This window comes from Cornus florida, unplaced genomic scaffold (assembly GCF_030987335.1).
Source record: "Cornus florida cultivar Cherokee Brave unplaced genomic scaffold, ASM3098733v1 CherokeeBrave_3.0.0_Hap2_Chr01, whole genome shotgun sequence".
In the NCBI taxonomy this organism is placed as follows: Eukaryota; Viridiplantae; Streptophyta; class Magnoliopsida; order Cornales; family Cornaceae; genus Cornus; species Cornus florida.
Window position 1 is genome coordinate 108239232 of NW_026775571.1, and position 16552 is coordinate 108255783.

Genomic DNA, 16552 nt, shown 5'->3' on the forward strand with positions numbered 1-16552 from the left:
AGATTTCTGATTTTTTGTTTTTTTTTTTGTGTTTATATATATATATATATATATATATTGGTAAAAGATGATAATTTTTTATGTGGGCCCCACTTAGCACTAAGTGTGATTTATATCATCATATACCACATTCTGGCCATTTCTTTTCCTCCATCACGCAGCCCCTTTCTCTCTCTACGTGAACCCATTTTCCCTTACCAAATCACAAATTATAAAGCTTGATTTCATCATTTTTCACTTGGATTTCAACTTTGCCATTAAATGCAAAGTTGATGAGCTCATTGAGGACTACGTTTTGCTCGGAGCTGATCTTGATTTGGATGTCCTAAGGTTTTTGAATTTAGGGGCTAAATTGGGTGCAATTTGGGGTTTTCTTCTATATTGAGGTAGGGGTTTCCTAAAGCCTACAACCTTTGTTTTTGGTGAATTAATTCTTTGAATTTGAGTCACCAACTTGTATAGAATTTAATCTTTATTTCAAGCATGTTTTGTGAAGTTCCAAATCTGAAATTCGTAGCTTCAATAATAGTGTGTGATATGTATTTAGAAACTGAGATAGTAAGCTCCCCTAAATGTTGATTTTGTTGTGTACATAAAAACTGAAACTTTAATAATTAGCATGATTGTGTTTTGTTTTGAGGTAAGGATTGTTGTTGTTGTTGAGGTTCAAAAATTGAAAATTTTAGCTCTTATGATGATGGGTATTATGTATTTAGAAATTATATTTGAGCTCTCCTAAATGTTGATTATGTTTGTGTACATAAATTGAAATTTTAGTAATTAATTTGATTGGGCTGTTGCTGAAAAAGAAAAAATATATATATACTGAAATTCTATTTTGAACTTATCTCATATGTGGGGCTATTTGTTGTAAGGATTATAATTGACGGTGTTGCTCAAAAACTAAGATTTGTAGCTTCCTTAATGGTGCATAGTATGTGTTTAGAAACTGAAATACAAGCTTTCTAAATGCCGATTGTGTTGTGAGTATAAAAAGAAAATAAAAAAAAAAACAGTAAATTTAAGTAATTTTCATAGATATGTTTTTGTGTTTGCAAGCTGAAATTTATACGTTTAAATTGCCTCATTTATGGAACTATTTTGTTCCAAGCTTGTTATTGTTGTTGTTCAAATTCTGAATTGGTGCCTAAACTTTACAGGATAAATAATTATGTTATTGTGGTTTTCAAAACTGCCATATTGATTTGCCATTAACTATAATTTGATGCGGAGATGCTATGACACTATGAGATTTTGAAGTGTGTTATTCATGCATCATATTGGGCACTACATGGGGCAAAAACAATTTTTTTTTTTTTAGGAGGCGAGTGTATTTTTTTTGAAATGAAAGCAATAACTGAAATTTTGGGAATTTCATTTGTAAGATTGCATTATGTAATGGTCATTACTTCCTGAACAAGTATGAACCCCTTTCCTTGTTGCTATTCTTTGCTTGAATTCCCGGAAGCATTAGGGAGTGTTGTTTAGGCATCTTCTACTGAGTCGTTGTGCTCACTCCTTACTAATATTTTTCAGGACACGGAAAGGAAGTGGCGAAAGACATTCCCCACAGGCTTAGATAGGACTTGACGGATTTTCTTGTGTAAATTTTCTGTTGTATATACAAATCTTGTAAAACTTTAAACTGGTTTTGTATCTCTTTTGTAAACTTATGTTGTGGTGACTGTTGTGGGACAAGGTTAGCCTTTAATATGGCTCACAAAAGAGTTCGAAACTTACAGGACATTAGAAGCATAGAATTCGTATTTCATTTTCAGATTTGGTATGATGTGTTCCCTTGTAGCTTATAATTGGGAATGACTGTAGAGACAGTAGATGACCTCAGGTTCGAGTAAGAACCCGGATACAGTTCGGACCCCTGGGTTCGGGTCGTTACAAGGCAGCCAATGCAATTTCAAATACACCGATTCAAGTATAGTAGATCATAAATCAATCTTTACTATTTTGATTTCTACAAATCTTAATTTGGCTCGGATACCAATTGTTGGTTTTAATCAAATTAATCCATGTAGAAATCAAGAATACTTTAATTAATTAAAGAGTAATTTAGACTCGTACCTGATTGATGATTAACGCACATATACCTTTAGAATATCCATGTAATCCTCTGTGAGTTCCTGAAAAATATTAGAGCGTTTTACCCCCTTCTAAGAGTTGTCAATACAATAGGTTTGAATAAGGGTTTAAAACCCTTATATATAATAATAACAGGGGGGACGACTTTTCTACAGACAAGCATATCTAAGTCTCCCTTTATATCATGAAAACTTATACATCAATGGTTAGAATTAAATCATACCAAATAAGTTGGAAACTCACAATCCAACATTATAAAACCCAATTCATCAAGTATCAATAATCACATTGCAATCCAATTTTAGAAAACGTAGTGCATAGGACCATAAAATAAATTTTATTATTTATATATAAAAATTTCTAATACTTTGATGTCACGTTTAAGATAGCAAACAAAAATGGGTTATTCACTCTTGATAGGAACTCGATGATAATTCTTCAAATTCTAAACGATTATTTCCATTGCTGTTAAATTCATTTCACACATATTTTTTCAATGCCCCACTCTCGTTTCGTTTGGGACACTTCCAAGTTGTTTGTGGATTAAGTGATGCCACATGGCTCCAGCATTTGGAATGTTGGGCCTAACACGTGTTGTTGGTATGTACAAAGTGGGACTTACGTGGTTTCTTTTGCATCTCATGGCTAAGATTATTTTGGCACAGCATTTTGTTTGAAATGCTCGGTCATACAATTGGTTAGTGAAATGAATTACTATTTTAGGCCTCTAACTTAATAGGTTTTATTCTTTATTTACCAAAAAAAAAAAAAAAGTAAGTTTTTCAAAGAAACCAAATTAATTAGTTTCTAGTTCATAAACTTATTTGCAGCAGTTTATTTCAATTTGACTTGAGGGAATGTGAGAGCCTTTGGGAACCAAGCTGCCACTCAATTGAAGCAATAGCGACTACATTCAATATCTCAAACAATTTCCTTGAAGGATTCTGTTATGGCTTGTCAAATTGGAGCTGATTAATGGTAGCCAAGGGCGAAGTTAGTGAAGGGCTAACTTGGGCTATAACCCAAGTTTAAATTTTTTTTATTATTTTTAATATTACTGTACATTAGTTCACAGTCCGATTTATATGCAATATTATTCTTCCTTTTAGTTCAGTCCATTTTGCAATATTGACTCTACATGATAGCGGACAGAGAAATGGTAGCAGTACATAATGCTCTGAGTTTGGATGTTAATTTTTAGCGGTGTTTGTTATATACGCTCTAAGTTGGGTTGTTTTTGTCTGTTCCTTCTTCTTGTGAGTGAGTTGTTATTCCCTCGAGCATTTTAGAATGAATAAAAAAAGAAGAAGATAAATACAATAGTTTTTTATTTTTTACTTTTTTGTGTTCCATGACATCAGACAAAACAAAACATAATTGAATTTAGTCCATATCATGAATATATTTTACTAATTAAATGTGATAGGTCTCAATCAATTGACCCAACGCATCCCCTTGCATCTAAGTAAATCAAAGCCGAATATAAAATACAAAATAATCAGAATCTTTTTGCTAAGAATTTGAAAGAAAAAAAAAAAAAAAAACATTAAAAAGAAAATTTAGGGGCCTTCGTACAATTGGGGCTTTAGTCAACTTAAGCGACCAGCCGCCGGTCTATATTTCACTAAAACTATAATTATTAATAATTTAAAATAGACTTTCTGTCTTTATTTCAGAATTTTGTGAAACTTGAAAATTTTGTGAAACATGAAAAAAGTTCTATACATGTGAGAGAGACTCACATCTCACCCTGATCACACAATACAAACTCATTTTATCTCCCCAGACCATGATGACAATATTGCTTATTTTTCTTCCCACTCTCAGTCTGCTCTTCTTTCTTCATCAAAAATACAGAAACAAGTATGGAGCAAATCATCTTCCCCCGGGTCCTCCGGGACTTCCAATCATCGGTAACCTACACGAGCTTGCTAACTCAGCTCCACATCACTACCTATGGCAACTCTCCAAAAAATATGGCCCTCTCATGACCCTCCAACTCGGTTTCGTTCCAACCCTTGTGGTTTCTTCAGCAAAGATGGCTAAAGAGGTCCTGAAAACCCATGACCTCGAATTTGCTAGTAGGCCATCTTTACTTGGCCAGAGAAAGCTATCTTACAATTGCTCAGATGTGACCTGTGCACCTTACAGTGAGTACTGGAGAGAAATGAGAAAGATTTGTGTCCTTCATCTCTTCAACCCCAAGAGGGTTGACTCCTTTTGCTACATTAGGGAGGATGAGGTTTCGCGAATGATTAAAAAGATCTCCAAGTTTGCTTCTGCTTCTAAACTCACCAACTTAAGCGAGATGCTACTTTCTCTCACCAGTGCCGTGATTTGTAGAATTGCTTTTGGTAAGAGGTACGACGATGAAGATTGCGAAAGGAGTAAGTTTCATGGCCTCCTTCAAGAAGCTCAGGCCGTGCTAGCAAGCTTCTTCGTCTCAGATTATTTTCCTTTTCTTGGTTGGGTAGATAAACTCAATGGCATGTCAAGCAGGGCCGATAAAATTTTCAGGGAAATGGATTTGTTCTACCAAGAAATCATCGATGAGCGCTTGCAAGAATTAGAAAGCAGCAAGTCCGAGCAAGAGGATATTCTTGATGTCTTACTTCAGCTGCAGAAGGGTCACTCGTTTACAATTGATCTCACTTTAGATCATATTAAAGCAGTGCTCGTGGTAATTTTTTTTTTCTGTTTTTTTTTTCCTTTACTTTTCTTGGTTTACACACTCCCACAACCTAATTTAAGTTTTATCAAAATAGTGGTCAACAACTCAAAAACCCCAAAAGTCTTTGCTATAGAAAATAATCTTTATGTTCTATTTTTTGAAGATTTTAAAATTTATTTTTTTATAGCTGAATCTTGGATTTTCTATTTTGGAAAGTATAGAAGTTATACTTGGTTACAACCTTTTAACAGATTTCTCATACGAAATGACAATGAGGTTGCTCATAAAATGGCTATACTCTCGCGAAATCACATCTGCCAAGACGTTTTATCTCCTATTCTAATGGACATTCTTCTTTGTGCTAAAGCTGACTTAAATCATTCTAGAAGATCTTAGTTTCTTGCCATGTTGTGGTTTGCCTGAAAGAAAAAAAACGCATTTCTCATACTATATATTTTTATTTTGTTTTTGTTTTCAGGACATATTTGTGGCTGGAACAGACACTAGTGCTGCCACTTTGGTTTGGGCGATGACAGGGCTAATGAAACATCCCAGAGCTATGAAGAGAGTGCAAGAAGAAATTAGAAATGCAAGTGAAGAGAAAGGTATGGTTAAAGAAGATGATCTTCATAAACTACCTTTTCTAAAGGCAGTGGTGAAGGAGACACTGAGACTGCACCCTCCATCTCCATTGCTGCTTCCACACGAAACAAGGAAAAAATGCAACATAAATGGGTATGAGATTCCACCCAAAACTTGTGTCTACGTGAACGCGTGGGCCGTTGGAAGAGATCCTGAATCTTGGGAAAATCCAGAAGAATTCTTGCCTGAGAGATTCATGGATAGTTGTATTGACTACAAGGGACAATCTTTCGAATTCATTCCATTTGGGGCGGGTCGAAGAGGTTGCCCCGGGATTTATCTCGGAGCTCTGACTGTGGAGCTTGCACTCGCTAATCTGCTCAACTCTTTCGATTGGGAACTACCTCCTGGTATGAAGAAGGATGACATTGACATGGATGTTTTACCTGGTATTACTATGCATAAGAAAAATGCACTTTGCCTTCTGGCTAAGAAATATCACGGGCATGTATATGAATAAATGATATATGCAAATTAATAATTGTGCACACATGTTGCAGTACGGGTTCTGTACCATAGAATGAGAGAATGTGCAGTTGAATTTTTATTTTCAAAAAAAGAAAAAATATTATTCAACAATTCGTATTTTTATTTTCAAAAAAAGAAAAGAAGTAACCTCATATCGCATTACCCCATATTTCTATTTCTATGAGCGAAAAAACCTTAAACCCTTGCACTCTCTCTATCTCACCTAAACCCTTAGAAGTATGAATTAAGGAAGCACTGAACTCTTTCGTTTCTCAACATGCGTATTCCTCATCGCAGCCCTCTCCACTAACTCTTCAATTCAGAACAATTTCTCAAATCCACACCTTTCACAGTACTACCAAAAAATCCTCTTTTCTGCTCTCCCTTCAAAACCCATCTCCAGAATTCACCCTTTGGATCTCAGAACTTCTTGGCTAGTTGAGGCTTGGAGTAGGTGTTCTGTGGGGGCTCATATTCGCTTTGCTTGGAGGGCCTCTTTGTGTGTGGTGGTGTATTTGACTTGAGAGAAATATGAGGTATTTTGATGGAAAGAAGAGGCCTTCTTATTTTCATTGATATTACTTAGAATTTTTTTTATTGATAAGTAATATTACTTAGAATTTGAAGAACATATCTGTTTCAAGGGTAAGGCGCAGAGAGACCTGATGACTGAGAAACCTTGGCATGGAAGAAAGGGGGAGACCCAGAACTGTAGAGTGAAAATGGGTGGAATTTGGAGATGGGTTTTGGGGGTGAAGCCCGAGAAGAGTAGAGAATGGGTCCGAATATAGCTGTTGTGGTTCTTGTTGTTGCTGTGAGTTAATTGCAATTACAGAGTGGTGATACTGAAAAGCGCAGCTTGTGAATTGGGCGAAACAAACAAAAAGGAAGAGAGGAATGCAATAGCCCAACAGAGACGCACCACAATCGAGGTGTCTCTGTATCTCTCACATCGAAGTCAACGAATGGGCCTATATTCGACCCAGTCCAATAACCATCCTTTGGATTCGGACTTTGGATAATTTGGATCCAATATTCTTTTTTTTTCTTTTACATTCATTTATCCTCAAATCAATCACTTTAACACCTAACGTAACGCAACTAAAATAGGGGTGTGCAATTTAGGCCAGTATTTCAGTTGAAATATTAGGCCTAACACATCCTAACCAAGTAATCATGAGACGTAATGAAGAGCAACTTACATTTATTTCAAATTATAGAAGTTATTTTGACCAAGTAATGCTCGGCCATGTATCATTTTAAAAATTATTTAAAGACTTGTAGTGATGACTGATTTGAACTGTATTTTTGTCTACATTTAGAATAAAAAAAGAAAAATATCATTTCTATTGTTGAAATGGGGATCTTTGATGTCTCATTTTAGATAGCAAACTAAAAAGGTTATTCACTCTTGATTGGAACTCAATGACATTTTTTCAAATTGTAAACGATTACTTTTATTGTCATGTAACTGTTGAATTCATTTCACAAGTGTTTTTTCAATACCTGTGACGACCTGAATTTTTTTAAAATTTTAATATAATTAATTTATGATTTGTAGATTATTTGAATTAATTAATTATTTATTAAAATTAATGAGTTTTGAAATTTAATTTAATTTTGTTTATATATGTATTGTATTTATGAAGGCAGTTGGAGGCGAAATTGAGAGAAAATTGAGATGGTTGATTTTGGTCCCACTTGAATGGTATTTTATGGGTCTTTGATATGGTTTTTGATTATATATATATATATATATAATGGGAAGAAAAAGAGAAGGAAATGGAATTCGTGGGTAGCTTACCTTCCCACTTGTGATAATTGATGGGTTGATTTTTTTGTTACATTTGTGTTATATATATATATATTATTTGTTTGTATTTTTATGAAAAAGGATAGCTTCCAGTCGAAGTGTTGAAAATGGGAAATGTTGAATTGCGGGACCCACTGAAGACTTTGTGGCCAAAAAGGTTTTTGGATGATATGGTATGATTTGTATCTGAAGATAAGGATTAAAAGAAGGAGTAGGAAGTGATAAGGTAATAATGTGGTGGGATCATTAGGTGTCATTTGGAGTGAAGTTTTTGGTTTTGTCTGATGGAGAAGTGATGGGTGAGCAGTGGTAGGTCGGTGGAGGCATTATCAATTTAGCGCGTGTATGCACATTGAGTTAACTAGAGAATAGAGATAAGAGTTTGGGGGCAGAGTGAGCCGAGAGAAAAAATTAGAGAGGGAGCTTGAGAACAGAGACAGTGGGTTGAGAGTTAATTAAGTGAGGAAATTTTTTTTTTAAGTGTAGAATTCTGCTGGAGTGGTTTTGCTTCAATATTTTTATTAAATGTTTTAAATTAAATATATATGTATTTTGTTTATATTCACCTAAATATGTTTATTTTATGAAACTGTTTTTGTTAAATTTTTATGAAATTTTTGTTATGGTTTTTTCTATTGGGACTTTCAGTCGCACCACCCTCCAGTTTTAAGTACCGAGGATGGCCGGAAATTATTAGATTCGAGTTTAGGCTGAAGAGTCAGCCTGGCAGGATTTAATTTATTTATTTAGAGAATTTTTTTATATTTGAGAAAATTGACTTTGTACAATAGAGAGTATTTTTTTTTTGAAATTTTGAATGTATTTTGATGTATTTTGAGTTGAATAAATTGAGAATTTCAGCTCCACTCTTGTTTCGATTGGAACACTTCCAAGTTGTTTGTGGTTCCAATGATGCCACATGGCTCCGGCATTTGAAATGTTGGGCCTAACACATGTTGTTGGGGGCCAAAGTGGGACTTACGTGGCCTCTGTTGCATCTCACGACTAAGATTATTTTGACACAGTATTTTGTTTGAAATACTCCGTCTTACAATTGGTTAGTGAAATAAATTACTATTTTAGGCCTCTAACTTAATAGGTTTTATTATTTATTTACCCAAAAAAAAAAAAAAAAAAAAAACTGCAAGTTTTTCAAAGAATCCAAATTAATTAGTTTCTAGTTCATGAACTTATTTGCAGCAGCAGTTTACTTGAGGGAATGCGAGAGCCTTTGGGAGCCAAGCTGCCACTCATTTGAAGCAATATCATTTGAAGCAATAGCCACGATATTTAATATCTCAAACAATTTCCTGAAAGGATTCTGTTATGGCTAGTCAAATTGGAGCTGATTAGTGGTAATCTGGAGTGGAGTTAGTGAAGGGCTAACTTAGGCTATAGCCCAAGTTTAGGAAAAATAAAATAAAAATAAGAAAATAAAATAAATTAATATTATTGTACACTAATTCACAGTTCGATTTGTATGTAATATTACTATTTCTTTAGTTCAATCCACTTTGTAATATTTGACTCGGCAAGATAGCAGACAGAGAAATGGTAGGAGTACACAATGCTTTGAGTTTGGATGTTAATTTTTAACAGTGTTTGTTATATACGCTCTAAGTTGGGCTGTTTTCGTCATCTCCTTCTCCTTGTGAGTGGGCTGTTATTCCCGGCAGCATTTTAAAATGAATTAAAAAAAGAAGAAGATAAATACAATAATCTTTTTTGTGTTACTTGACATCTGACAGAACAAAACAAAATATCTAAGCATTTTAATCTACTTAATTGAATAAGTCCATACCATGGACATGTTTTACTAATTAAAGGTGATAGGTCTCAATCAATTGACCCAATGCATCCCCTTACATCTAAGTAAATCAAAGCGGAATATAAAATAAAATCAAATACAAAATAATCAAAATCTTTTTACTAAAAATTTGAAGTAAAAAAAAAAACATTAAGGGTAAAGTACACTAATACCGTTCAGATTTGACAAAAAGATATTCAAGTAAAAATTATCTGTTTTTTAAATAATGACATCTCCTTGAAAAAATTTCATCCAAACAAGGCTTTAAATTATATAAAAAGACAAAATTATCCCTTAATATAAAATTCAAATTTATTATAAAATATCATTACATGTCAAAATGACACTATTGTCCCTCAAAATTTAGCGCCACAGGTCTAACAGCCATGCTTTGCTTGCTTATATTTATTAGTGCCTAGTTGTTGACCCAATAAATTTATGTATCAGACATTTAATTCCAGAGAACCTAATATTAATCAATTGGAAATCAGGACACTAATGTGATTATATTTACAAATATTCTTTTTTGCAAGTGAGAAATTATGCAGTGTTAAGTATAGCAGCAGCTACACCGTCCACCCAATCCAGTGGACCATCAGCAATTGATTGGCTATTTGGGATTAAGGTAACATGTTTTTCTGTTTTTGGAACACTTGATGGGACAAGTATTTTTGTAATGCCACAGATGACATAGATAACACTGTTGGGTTATTTGGTTTTTTGTTTTTGGGACATTTGTTGGGACAAGTATTTTTGTAATGCCACATATGACACAGACATAACAGTTGGGTTATTTTTTGTTAGTTGGTTGACACTTGGTTGTTGGATGGTTGGTTGACACTTGGAATGTTGGTTATGTAATAATAGATTATGTAAATTTTAGTGTCAAATGTTGGTTTTATTAATCTGTTTAAGGGATATATATTTGGTTTTCTGTTTTTGAGACACTTGTTGGGACAAGTATTTTTGTAATGTCACATATGACACAGACATAACAGTTGGTTATTTTTTATTAGTTGGTTGATACTTGGTTGTTGGATGGTTGGTTGACATGTTGGTTATGTAATGATAGATTATGTAACTTTTGGTGTCAAATGTTGGTTTTATTAATTTGTTTCATGGATGTATCTACATATATATATATATATATATATATATTTCATCTGTTTTATAAAGATAAATTTGTTCAATTTATTAACTTGTAAAATTAAAAAGGTCAACTAAATAGTGGACAATTTGGTCAATTTTTTATGCCAGTTGGCTTCAAGGAGTGTTTTTGTTCACTTTTCAATCTTTAAGGGGTATCATTTTGTTTAAAAAATAGGTAACTTTCATCTAAGTATTTTTTTGACAAATCTCATTAGGTGCAGTATACTTTACCAAAACATATTAAAAAAATAATAATAAAAAAAATAATTAGGGGCCTTCGTACAATTGGGGCTTTCACTAAAACTATAATTATTAATAATTTAAAATAGACTTTTTGTCTTTATTTCAGATTTTGTGAAACTTGTGAATTTTGTGATCCTTGTTTAAAGTTCTATATCTGTGAGAGAGAATCACATCTCAGCCTGATCACACAATACCAACTCATTTTATCTCCCCAGACCATGATGACAATATTGCTTCTTTTTCTTCCAACACTCAGTCTGCTCTGCTTTCTTCATCAAAAATACAGAAACAAGTACGGAGCAAATCATCTTCCCCCGGGTCCTCCGGGACTTCCAATCATCGGTAACCTACACGAGCTTGCTAACTCAGCTCCACATCACTACCTATGGCAACTCTCCAAAAAATATGGCCCTCTCATGACCCTCCAACTCGGTTTCGTTCCAACCCTTGTGGTTTCTTCAGCAAAGATGGCTAAAGAGGTCCTGAAAACCCATGATCTCGAATTTGCTAGTAGGCCATCTTTACTTGGCCAGAGAAAGCTATCTTACAATGGCTTAGATGTGGCTTTTACACCTTACCGTGAGTATTGGAGAGAAATGAGGAAGATTTGTGTCCTTCATCTCTTGAACCCCAAGAGGGTTGAGTCCTTCCGTTACATTAGAGAAGATGAGGTTTCGCGAATGATCAAAAAGATCTCCAACTTTGCTTCTGCTTCTAAACTCATCAACTTAAGTGAGATGCTAATGTCTCTCACTAGTGCCATGATTTGTAGAATTGCTTTTGGTAAGAGGTATGACGATGAAGGTTGCGTAAGGAGTAAGTTTCATGGCCTCCTTCATGAAGCTCAGGCCATGCTAGGAAGCTTCTTCCTCTCGGATTATTTTCCTTTTCTTGGTTGGGTAGATAAACTCAATGGCATGTCAAGCAGGGCCGATAAAATTTTCAAGGAAATGGATTTGTTCTACCAAGAAATCATCGATGAGCGCTTGCAAGAAGAGAGCAGTAAGTCCGAGCAGGAGGATATTCTTGATGTCTTACTTCAGCTGCAGAAGGATCACTCGTTTACAATTGATCTCACTTTAGATCATATTAAAGCAGTGCTCATGGTAATTTTTTTTTTTGTTTTTTCTTTACTTTCCTTGGTTTACACACTCCCAAAACCTAATTTAAGTTTTATCAAATTAGTGGTTAACAACTCAAAAACCCGAAAAGTCTTTGCTATAGAAAATAGTCTTTATACTTTCTAGAGTTTTAAAAAACTGTTTTTTTATGACTGAATCCTCGACTTTCCACTTTGGAAAGTATAGAAGCAACACTAGGTTACAACTTTTTTAACGTATTTCTCATACTATTTTTATTTTATTTTTGTTTTCAGAACATATTTATGGCTGGAACAGACACTAGTGCTGCCACTTTGGTTTGGGCGATGACAGGGCTAATGAAACATCCTAGAACTATGAAGAGAGTGCAAGAAGAAATTAGACATGCAAGTGTAGAGAGAGGTATGGTTAAAGAAGATGATCTTCATAAACTTCCTTATCTCAAGGCAGTGGTGAAGGAGACACTGAGATTGCACCCTCCATCTCCATTGCTGCTTCCACACGAAACAACGAAAAAATGCAACATAAATGGGTATGAGATTCCACCCAAAACTTGTGTCTACGTGAATGCGTGGGCCGTTGGAAGAGATCCTGAATCTTGGGAACATCCAGAAGAATTCTTGCCTGAGAGATTCATGGATAGTTGTATTGACTACAAGGGACAAGATTTCGAATTCATTCCATTTGGGGCGGGTCGAAGAGGTTGCCCCGGGATTTATCTCGGAGCTCTGACTGTGGAGCTTGCACTTGCTAATCTGCTCAATTCTTTTGATTGGGAACTACCTCCTGGTATGAAGAAGGAAGACATCGACATGGATGTTTTACCTGGAATCACTATGCATAAGAAAAATGCACTTTGCCTTCTGGCTAAGAAATATCATGGGCATGTATATCAATAAATGATCTATGCAAATTAACAATAGGTGCACACGTGTTGCAGTACGCGTCCTGTACCACAGAGGATCCAGATTCGTAGTGCAGTTAGTTTAGTTATATATATCTTATGTTACAGAATGAGAGATTGAAACGTTCTGAAATAGTATTCACATAGTTGAATTTAAGTAGTTGTGAAAAATTATGAAATATTGTGTTTGGATAAGTTATGTAAGGGGAATTTTGTTTGACTTGAATTTTCACTATTGTTATTCTCTTCAAAATTCAATACTGTGAACTCCAAAGATAGAGTTGTTCCACACCTTTGAACCATGGTTTTACCATTTGAATTTTTTGTTTTTTGCTTTCAGAATATATTTATGGCTGGAACAGACACAAGTGCTGCCACCTTGGTTTGGGCAATGACGGAGCTAATGAAACATCTTAGAGCTATGAAGAGAGCACAAGAAGAAATTAGAAATGCAAGTGGTGAGAAAGGTATGGTTAAAGAAGATGATCTTCATAAACTTCCTTATCTCAAGGCAGTGGTGAAGGAAACACTGAGATTGCACCCCCCAGCTCCGTTGATGCTTCCACACGAAACAACAAAAAAATGCAACATAAATGGGTATGAGATTCGACCCAAGACTTTAGTCTACGTGAACGCATGGGCCATTGGAAGAGATCCCGAATCTTGGGAAAACCCAGAAGAATTCTTGCCTGAGAGATTCATGGGTAGTGCCGTTGACTATAAAGGGCAAGATTTCGAATTGATTCCATTTGGGGCAGGTCGAAGAGGTTGTCCCGGGATGTATCTCGGAGTTGTGACTGTGGAGCTTGCACTTGCTAATCTTCTCTACTCTTTTGAGTGGGAACTACCTACTGGTATGAAGAAGGAAGACATTGACACAGATGTTTTACCTGGTATTACTATGCATAAGAAAAATGCACTTTGTCGTTTGGCTAAGAAAATTGATGGGCATATATATGAATGAATGATGCATAGTAATCAAGAACTATAATTAATAGTCTATGTACTGCATATAAAAACACTCTTTACTCTTTTTCCCACTATCCTTCCCAAACACAATGAAGGTCTGTACTACTATGACTTCTCTAGTTAAATTTTGAATTCCTTGTGCTTGTGTATTTCCAAGGAACTTAATGCAGTGATGGAAACACACCAAACAACTCTCAGACTTAGTAAAGAAGAGCAATGTGCAATCATGTTTAATGATCCCGAAAGTTAGTATCTTTTTATTTATTTTTTTTCCTAGTTGGTACTCACGCATCCTCTCCCCTCAAGGAATTGTTTGGACCTAGCAAGAGATCCTGAAAGTTAATATCATGAAAACAATAATATTTATTTTTAAAAAAATGTAGTAAAATAAGTACTGCTCCAACTTTTTCATCAGTTAATAAATTACATCCAATTTGTATAACACTAGTATTTCAAGACTGTTAATTTCTTTCAATTACTTAATTTTGAATAGGCAAACAGGAGGAAAAAAAAAAGGTATTCAAGTTCAAAGTTTGATGACCTGAACCCAGGTTGGTAGGCATCCCCCAACAGACTGCCAAATGAAAAGATTAATGCCATTATCTCCAAGTTCCTAATGAACATATTCTTTTACAAAGCCCTCCCATTATTAGGATTTACATATTCTCTTTTATATTCAAACTATCCAACCAAGATGATATTTTGTTCACTTTACAATATATATCAGTCACCTTTCAAGACAAACCCACAACAATCTGTTCCGAAAATTTGACATCCTCGGTGTTCAAAACATATATGCATGAGTTTCACACTTTCTAGTATATTGATTTCACTTTGAGACCATAAAGTTCTCTTCCCACTTGCAGTTACAACTACGAATTCACCAGTAGTAATTGCAATTTTAGCATTTTAGACAAACCACCAAGAGCACACCCCACAAGCAGGAAAAGAGGTTATGCAAACAACTCTACCATAATATCATTATAAAATAAGGAAAATTTAAACTAAATTGTAACATAAATAAAGTGAAATTTCTGCATGAAAAAATAAATTTAGTACCTCGTCAACTAGTGGTTCTAACCTCAGGCTCTCCTCTGTTATTTGCCTGGAGGAACTGACTTCTTTTTGGTTGACCCCATTATACTTTTCCCTGTTGTCCGCAAAAATCTGCAACTGGAGTTCTCAACTCCTGAATAGAATAGCCCTCCAATTTTAATAACTTTGAAAACAGAAGTGAGATTGAAATTATACATTCCAATCCACACTCAACATGAAAAGCCCTCCACATAGCAAAATCCCAAAAACATCAAATAATAAGCTAAGGAAATCATTTAAAAGTAGAACACATGCAGGCATAAAAGTAGGAAAAATAGTTTCCCTGTTTTCGGTGATATATGAAAAGATAGACTCCTCTCCATCAGCTGCCCACCTTTGCATTGTGTTAACCAAACAGAGACTTAAATACAAGAGAAAAAATCAGCATCACTTAGAATTTGAAGAACATATATGATATTACTTAGAATTTGAAGAACATATATGATATTACTTAGAATTTGGAGAACATATATGATATTACTTTTAGGACTGACAACTTTTATGGGGGCTCATATCAACTAGGAAAAAAAAAAAAAACTGTCTTTCCCTTCGAACTTCTATCCAAACATCTAATTTGATATTCATCCCTACTTTAGGCTCATGCAGACAAATGACACTAACTCCATAATTTTTTTATTTTACTTCCTTTAGTTCTGTAAACAGAATGCATTTTTAAGAAGTGCATTCAAATGGACCCTAGAATACAAGTCCGCCAAAATCACTCAGTTAGACTTCAACCAGCTACATGAAACAACTGAACCAAAAAATTGTACAAATAATCGAAAACCAAAGCTAATCATAGTTGATTTGAGACATTAATACTATAATGTGGTCTGGTATTCCCTCTAAAGAGCAAGGAAGATACTTTCAAAATACTATTTCACATTGAAGATTAAAAATAATAATATTTATAGAGATAAGCAACTCAATGTTTTGCTTCAAAACCCTCAATTTAGCCAAATTAACCGTCTCCTCGTCTGCATGATTTTTCCACTTTAACTATGATTAAAGTTCAAAAAATAAATAAATAAGTAAAACCAAGAAAAAAATTCAAGAAAATTGCAAGGAAGTAATGTTTCAAGGGTAAGGCGGAGAGAGACCTGATGACTGAGAAACCCTGGCATGAAAGAAAGAGGGAGACCCAGAACTGTAGAGTGAAAATGGGTGGAATTTGGAGATGGGTTTTGGAGGTGAAGCCCAGAGAATGGGTCCGAAATTGGTGGACTCGTGCAATATTTGATACGAATATAGCTGTTGTGGTTCTTGTTGTTGCTGTGAAATAATTGCAATTACAGAGTGGAGATTAGGGATGGCAACGGGGCGGGTTTGGAGCGGGTTTTCCTAAATCCCGCCCCGCCCCTTTTAATTTTTGTCAAGTCCATACCCGCCCCGAGATCCGCGACTGGTTGGATTTTCATATCCAACCCCGCCCCGTTAGGAAATACTCTGCCCCCGTGCCCGCCCCACTAACAAATTTTTTTCCCCACTTTTTGGAACTTAAACTCCTGCTATTTAAATGTGCAAAGCCTAGGAATGACACAACATAAATAAAATTATGTATCCTAATAAAAATAAAAAAAATAACATGCACATA

At 34.8% G+C, this 16552-nt stretch overlaps 2 protein-coding genes across 3 annotated transcripts; both read left to right on the forward strand.

The window, feature by feature from the left end:
- The first annotated feature begins 3792 nt into the window (after nt 1-3792).
- On the forward strand, nt 3793-5948 carry LOC132313055 (cytochrome P450 71A1-like). The gene is made up of 2 exons (XM_059811674.1): nt 3793-4777; nt 5247-5948. Exons 1-2 carry the CDS (start codon nt 3887-3889, stop codon nt 5868-5870), a joined length of 1515 nt encoding a protein of 504 aa, XP_059667657.1. The 5' UTR covers nt 3793-3886; the 3' UTR covers nt 5871-5948.
- Nucleotides 5949-11029: 5081 nt separating this feature from the next.
- LOC132313062 (cytochrome P450 71A1-like) lies at nt 11030-14067 on the forward strand. 2 transcript variants are annotated; one of them, XM_059811696.1, is made up of 2 exons: nt 11030-11996; nt 13235-14067. In XM_059811696.1, exons 1-2 carry the CDS (start codon nt 11109-11111, stop codon nt 13856-13858), a joined length of 1512 nt encoding a protein of 503 aa, XP_059667679.1. In that variant the 5' UTR covers nt 11030-11108; the 3' UTR covers nt 13859-14067. The 2 variants fall into 2 exon arrangements, with proteins under 2 accessions (XP_059667679.1, XP_059667668.1); XM_059811685.1 differs by lacking the exon at nt 13235-14067 and adding an exon at nt 12266-13168 and having other exon boundaries at nt 11051-11996.
- The last annotated feature ends 2485 nt before the right edge of the window (nt 14068-16552 follow it).

What these genes read in the sequence shown, in the direction of transcription:
- LOC132313062 (XM_059811696.1), top strand. Translation starts at nt 11,109, where the DNA reads ATGATGACAATATTGCTTCTTTTTCTTCCAACACTCAGTCTGCTCTGC. An exon ending in ATATTAAAGCAGTGCTCATG is followed by an intron (nt 11,997 to 13,234) that starts GTAATTTTTTTT and finishes TTTTGCTTTCAG; the next exon opens with AATATATTTATGGCTGGAAC.
- LOC132313055 (XM_059811674.1), top strand. Translation starts at nt 3,887, where the DNA reads ATGATGACAATATTGCTTATTTTTCTTCCCACTCTCAGTCTGCTCTTC. An exon ending in ATATTAAAGCAGTGCTCGTG is followed by an intron (nt 4,778 to 5,246) that starts GTAATTTTTTTT and finishes TTTTGTTTTCAG; the next exon opens with GACATATTTGTGGCTGGAAC.